The sequence below is a fragment of the Gossypium arboreum genome, chromosome 11 (assembly GCF_025698485.1).
Source record: "Gossypium arboreum isolate Shixiya-1 chromosome 11, ASM2569848v2, whole genome shotgun sequence".
NCBI classification, from domain to species: domain Eukaryota; kingdom Viridiplantae; phylum Streptophyta; class Magnoliopsida; order Malvales; family Malvaceae; genus Gossypium; species Gossypium arboreum.
Window position 1 is genome coordinate 62,389,526 of NC_069080.1, and position 5,942 is coordinate 62,395,467.

Below are 5,942 nucleotides of genomic sequence, written 5' to 3' on the forward strand. Positions count from 1 at the left end.
GTATTGCATTTGTGACCATATAAAGCTTCATACAGTGCCATTTTAATGCTCGACTGAAAACTATTATTATAAGAGAATTTAATCAAAGGCAAATACTATTCCCACGTACCTTCAAACTCAAGAATACAACATCTCAACATATCCTCGAGTATCTGAATAATCTGCTTGGATTGACCCAACCGTTTGCGGGTGAAAAGTAGTACTAAAATGCAATTTAGTACCCAGAGCATCTTCCTACTTCTTCCAGAATCGTGATATGAATCTCAGATCTCTGTCTAATACAATAGATAATGGCACACCTTGCAATCTCACAATATCGGAAATGTATAACTCAACTAATTTATCAAGTGAGTAATCAGATCGAACCAGAATAAAATAAGCTGATGTCAACAATCAATCAACTACAACCCAGATAGCATCTTTCTTTCTCGGAGACAGGGGTAAACTCGAAACAAAATCCATTGTTACTCGCTCCCATTTCCACTCCGGAACCATGATCGGTTGTAATAAACCAGATGAAACCTGATGTTCAGCTTTCACTTGCTGACAAATTAAACATTTCTAAACAAAGTCAGAAAATATCTCTTTTCATTCCAGACCACCAGTAATACTGTTTCAGATCATTATACATTTTCATACTACCTGGATGCATAGATAATCGACTATTGTGAACTTCACTCAAAATCATCTAAATTAACTCCAGATTTTTCAGAACACAAATTCAATCTCGGAATCTCAGACAATTATCTTTATCAACTCTGAATTTTGAATCAGACTATAAATCACACTGAACTCTTTTATCTAAAATCTTATTATCAATCTTTTGAGCTTCGATAATCCGCTGTAAGAACAAATGCCTTGCTTTTAATTTAGCTAAAACTGAACCACCATCGGACAGAACCAAATGAGCATACATTGCACGCAAAGCAAACAACGATTTTTGACTCAAGGTATCAACAACAACATTTTCTTTTCCCAGATGATAATCAATCATAAGTTCGTAGTCTTTTAGCAGTTCTAACCATCTTCTTTGTCGTAAATTCAGATCTTTCTAAGTCATCAGATATTTCAAACTCTTATGATCAGAATATACATGACATTTCTCACCGAACAGGTAGTGACGCCAAACCTTTAGAGCAAACACAATCGCGGCTAACTCAAGATTGTGTGTCTGATAGTTCTTTTCGTGCGGTTTCAACTGTCTCAAAGCATAAGTAATGACTTTGCCTTCTTGCATTAAAACACATCCCAGACTGATCAACGAAGCATCACTGTATATCACAAATTCTTTACCCGATTCGGGTTGTACCAATATCAGAGCTTCAGTAAACAAAGTTTTCAACTGATCAAAGTTGTTCTGACACTTTTCAGACCACTTAAATTTAGTATCTTTTTGAAGCAACTTTGTCAACGGAGTCACAATCATAGAAAAGTATTTTACAAACCTTCTATAATAACTGACGAGTCCCAGAAAACTACGGACTTGAGAGACATTCCTCGGAGGTTTCCAATCCAGAATAGCTGAAATCTTGCTCGGATGAACTCGAATACCAGATGCTGATACAGTATGACCCAAAAAACCAATTTCTCGCAATCAGAATTCACAGTTACTAAATTTCGCATATAACTGTTTATCTCGTAGAATCTGTAGCACTAATCTCGGATGCTCAGCATGTTCAGATTCATCACATGAATAAATCAATATGTCATCAATGAATACAACAACAAATTGATCTAGATACGGTCTGAAAATTCTATTCATCAAATCCATAAAGATAGCAGGTGCATTAGTTAACCCGAAAGGCATAACTAAGAATTCATAATGGCCATACCTCGTTTTGAAAGCAGTTTTAGAATGTTTGAGTCTTTTACTCGCAACTGATAATAGCCTGATCTCAAATCTATTTTTGAAAACACAACAGCTCCTTTCAACTGATCAAACAAATCGTCAATTCGGGGCAGAGGATACTTATTCTTGATAGTCACTTTATTCAACTGATGATGATCTATACACATTCTCATTGTACCATCTTTCTTTTTCACAAATAGAACTGGAGCACCCCAATATGGGAAACTCGGTCTAGCAAATCCTCTATTGGTTAACTCTTGCAACTGAAATTTTAATTCTTCTAGTTCGGTCGGAGCCATTCTATACGGAGCTTTCAAAATCGAAGTAGTACCAGGTACCAATTCAATGCCAAATAACCCGAGCTTCATCCTCCTTCCCACGAAAAACAAAATTATTTTGGTTGTTCCAGCTATTCTACAATGTTGTTATAAAGTCTGCACCAACTTTCTTATCTAAGATATGCATGACATCTTCGATCCAATCAATGCAGTAGAGGTAATCTTTGCTGAGGAGCCTACCATCTAAACCACCAAGGGTAAGAATGGCTCGAGCAATAGGGCAAACTTTAAGAGCGTGGACGAGGGTTTCTGTACTTGTAACATATCTAGGGCAGTCCCTCATAAACCCTTGTCGAATAGAGGAGATCTTGGCATTTGTAGGAAGGATATCATAACCCACACCCAAAGCAAAAACCCAAATTTTTGGGAGGGTTTTGAGCTTTCAGATTGTCTTCCAAAAAAATCTGTGAGGACCAAAACGCATTTGCTTGAGAAGAAGCCATGAATAGGCAGACTTAGAAGTGTAAAAGCCATAGGGTCTATGGAACCAAACCATTCTGGGCCATTTGAAATAATAGGTAAGTTATAAATCTGATCCCCTACATAGCAGCCATAAAGATCATAAATCTGATCTGTATTCCAGCTCGTATGGTTACTAACTTCGAAATCGCGTACCTTTTTTTCAAAAATAGTTGAAGCAGTGACATACAAAGATTCACCATTTAAACCTTCAAAGCCTTAGTTATCTTTACAGATATTAATACTGTTCCTATCTCTAACTTTCCGGCCAAAACCATTTTCAATGGCTTTAGCTACTGTAACGATGCTAGTCTAGGTGTATGATGATTTGTCCACTTTTTTAAGATGGAAGAGGTCACCATTAGGGAAATATTTCGAGCTAAGCACATGATAACACAACATATCTTTAATGGTGAGGAGCCTCTAAACTTGTCTACCAATGAGAGCCAATTTAAAAAGACGTAGGTCTTTAAAGCCAAGTCCTCTTATGCCCTTGGGAAGACAGACTTTGTCCCATGCAAGTATTGCCCAGCCTCTACCTTTTTCTTTGCATGCCCACCATAGTTGACATATTTTAGATTGCATCTCCTCTAAGGTAGCTCTAGGAGCAAGGAAAATAGATAGTGCGTAAGTCAGAAGTGATTAAAGAATAGAATTTATAAATATTTCTTTACCACCGTAAGAAAGAAACCTCTTGGACTAGCTATTTTTCCTGCAAAAAAAACGGTTAAAGATATTATGAAAGGCCAACGATTTCTTTTTTCTGACAGGGATGGGTAATCTAAGGTAGTTTTCCATGTTATTGACCACTCTTATTTGGAGCAAATCACCATAAAGCTGACATTGGTCCATGGGTGTATTCGAGATAAAAAAACACCATTGATTTGTCAAGATTTATTTTTTGTCCCAAAACTTGCGCAAACTCCCTAAGGATTTTCATAAAGGTTTTGACTTCACTTGTTTTGTTCCTAATAAAGAGAAGGGCATCATCGGCAAAAAAACAAATGGTTAATACAATGGCCATTTTGACTAGCCTTAATGCCACTAATATTACCATCACTTTGTGCATGTAAAAGCATTCTTGAGAAAGCCTCTATGCAAAATAAAAAGAGATAAGGGGAAAATAGGTCCCCTTGTCGAAGACCCCTCTTAGGAGCAATAACCTCCGAGAGAACCATATTACATTTATCCACGTATCTCACTGACTGAACACAACGTATGATTTTATCAACCTAAGCATCCTTAAATCCCAAATTCTTCATAACTTTCTTGAGAAAATTCCACTCGATGTAGTCATAAGCCTTGCTCATGTTGATCTTTATTACAAAGCCTTTGTTCAGGCCATTTTTCGAGATCTATAAATAGTGCATCAGCTCGTGAGTAATAAGAATGTTGTCATGAATCATGCAACCCGGGATGAAGGCACTTTGATTCTGACTAATGCAAGGGGGGAAAGGGAACCTTTAGGCAGTTTGCTAATACCTTGGAAATGATTTTGTAGATCACCCTGCACAAACTAATAGTTCAAAAATTAGTCATGTCATTAGGGTCCTTAATCTTAGTGATAAGGACGATCATGGTATCGTTAAGACAAGAAATGTCCTTGTTACCATCTAAAATATCATGGAAAAAATTAAGAACATCTTTACCCACCACCTCACAATTCTCTTTAAAGAAAATACCCAAAAGACCGTCAATCCCAAGAGCTTTATCGAGATCCATTTGATTGAAGGCTTCAAGAATCTCATCATTCGTAAATTGCCTAGCAAATATGCTGCTAACATCCTAAATCACGCTCTTTTGAATGTAACTCAAGTTAAACTCATCATGAGAGGAAGCTTCCGACTTAAAGAGATTATGAAAATAGTCCCAAGCAACCTTACATATATCATTTGTATCATTCACCCAAATAACATTAGAATCCTTTAACCTTTCAATTTTATTCTTCTTAAGTCTGCTAGTGGCCTGAACGTGAAAAAAACATGTATTTCTATCCTCCTCTTTAAGCCATTTAATACGCGATCTTTGTGCCCAATAGCTCTCCTCTTCGGCATAAAGATGCCCCAGCTTAAGACGAGCAATTTTCAACATGTCAGCATTAGACTCCTCATAAAGGCCATCAATAAGCTTTTTGATCCTTGCAACCAGCTTTCGAATACTATTTTTCATCCTTCTGTACCGACCATGTTGCCACGGGTCAAGCTCCTCATGCACCTTCTTAAGTTTCTCAATAATGTTTGTATCATTACTGCTCCAAGCTTTCTTAATAATATCTTTGGCTTCTTTCTCTTTCGCCCAGCACGTATCAAATTTAAAGAAAAGTCTCGAGTCTTTGAAATCCTCTTTAGGCTTTCAACCCATAGTATCCATCAAAATAGCATCGTGATCAGAGTTTGCTAGTCTCACCAGATTTGTCGTAAGGAAGGGGAGATTATCAATAGTATTAGCAGAGATTAAGAATCTATCCAACCTCTCTTTTACCATGTTATTACCATCACGATTATTAACCCACGTGAACTAGTCCTTGTCAGTTTTCATGTCAACAAGAGTCAGCTCCTCCATCACATCTCTAAACTCATCCATGGTCACCCTAGATTTCCTATGACCCCCTTCTTTTTCAGCATCATTGATGATGGCATTAAAGTTGCCACCCACAATCCAATCCTCCTTAACCGAGCTTCCCATCATTCTAAGGATATCCCAAGACCAACTTCTCAAATTTGGATTAGCATGACCATAAAAACCCTTGAACTTAAGGCTATTTTGACTCTCCAATCGAATAAGTAAATCAATATCGTGACTAGAGTAGTTTTGTATAGACACATCAACACCATCTTTTCACAGCCAAGCAACCAGACAACCTATTACGAACAAGTCTAAAATTGTTAGAATGCATTTTTGTTTCACATAAAAAGCAACATCAGGGTTATTTGCAACGATGAGTTGCTTGAGTTCCCGAACTGTCACAGGGTTCCCAAGCCCATGACAGTTCCAGCAAAAAAACTTCATTGCTCTTCGCAGGGCTGGTCACCAGCCACCGCCTTGCAAGGTGAAAGACTGTCCACTAATTTCCTTCGAACCAATCTAGTAGGACTCTCTTCGTTATTCTCCTCATTACTCCCTTTTGTTCTTTTTCTTTTACACTTCATTTTGCCCCCTCTATCACTTACTGATTTTGTTGGACACTTCTCCATAAGGGAGCAAGATTCTGATTCCTCTTCCCCAACTCTGACTTTTTCTTTTCCCTTTAGCGTCGTGAATTCATTTTCATCCCCATTCCCAGCTTTGTTACCATT

The 5,942-nt window shown here is 37.6% G+C and overlaps 1 protein-coding gene across 1 annotated transcript; it reads right to left on the bottom strand.

Moving 5' to 3' along the window:
* Positions 1–4,048: 4,048 nt before the first annotated feature.
* LOC108472087 (uncharacterized) lies at positions 4,049–5,130 on the bottom strand. The gene is made up of 4 exons (XM_017773604.1): positions 5,053–5,130; positions 4,525–4,995; positions 4,300–4,431; positions 4,049–4,153 (listed from the first exon to the last, which is right to left on the bottom strand). Exons 1-4 carry the CDS (start codon positions 5,128–5,130, stop codon positions 4,049–4,051), a joined length of 786 nt encoding a protein of 261 aa, XP_017629093.1.
* Between the last annotated feature and the right edge of the window lie 812 nt (positions 5,131–5,942).

Bases quoted from the DNA above. Each gene is read 5' to 3' on its own strand.
- LOC108472087 (XM_017773604.1), bottom strand. From the start codon at position 5,130: ATGGTAAAAGAGAGGTTGGATAGATTCTTAATCTCTGCTAATACTATT. The intron at 4,996-5,052 runs GTGAGACTAGCA...ATGGGTTGAAAG, and splicing joins CCTTCCTTACGACAAATCTG to CCTAAAGAGGATTTCAAAGA. The intron at 4,432-4,524 runs GTTGCTTGGGAC...AGCGTGATTTAG, and splicing joins ATACAAATGATATATGTAAG to GATGTTAGCAGCATATTTGC.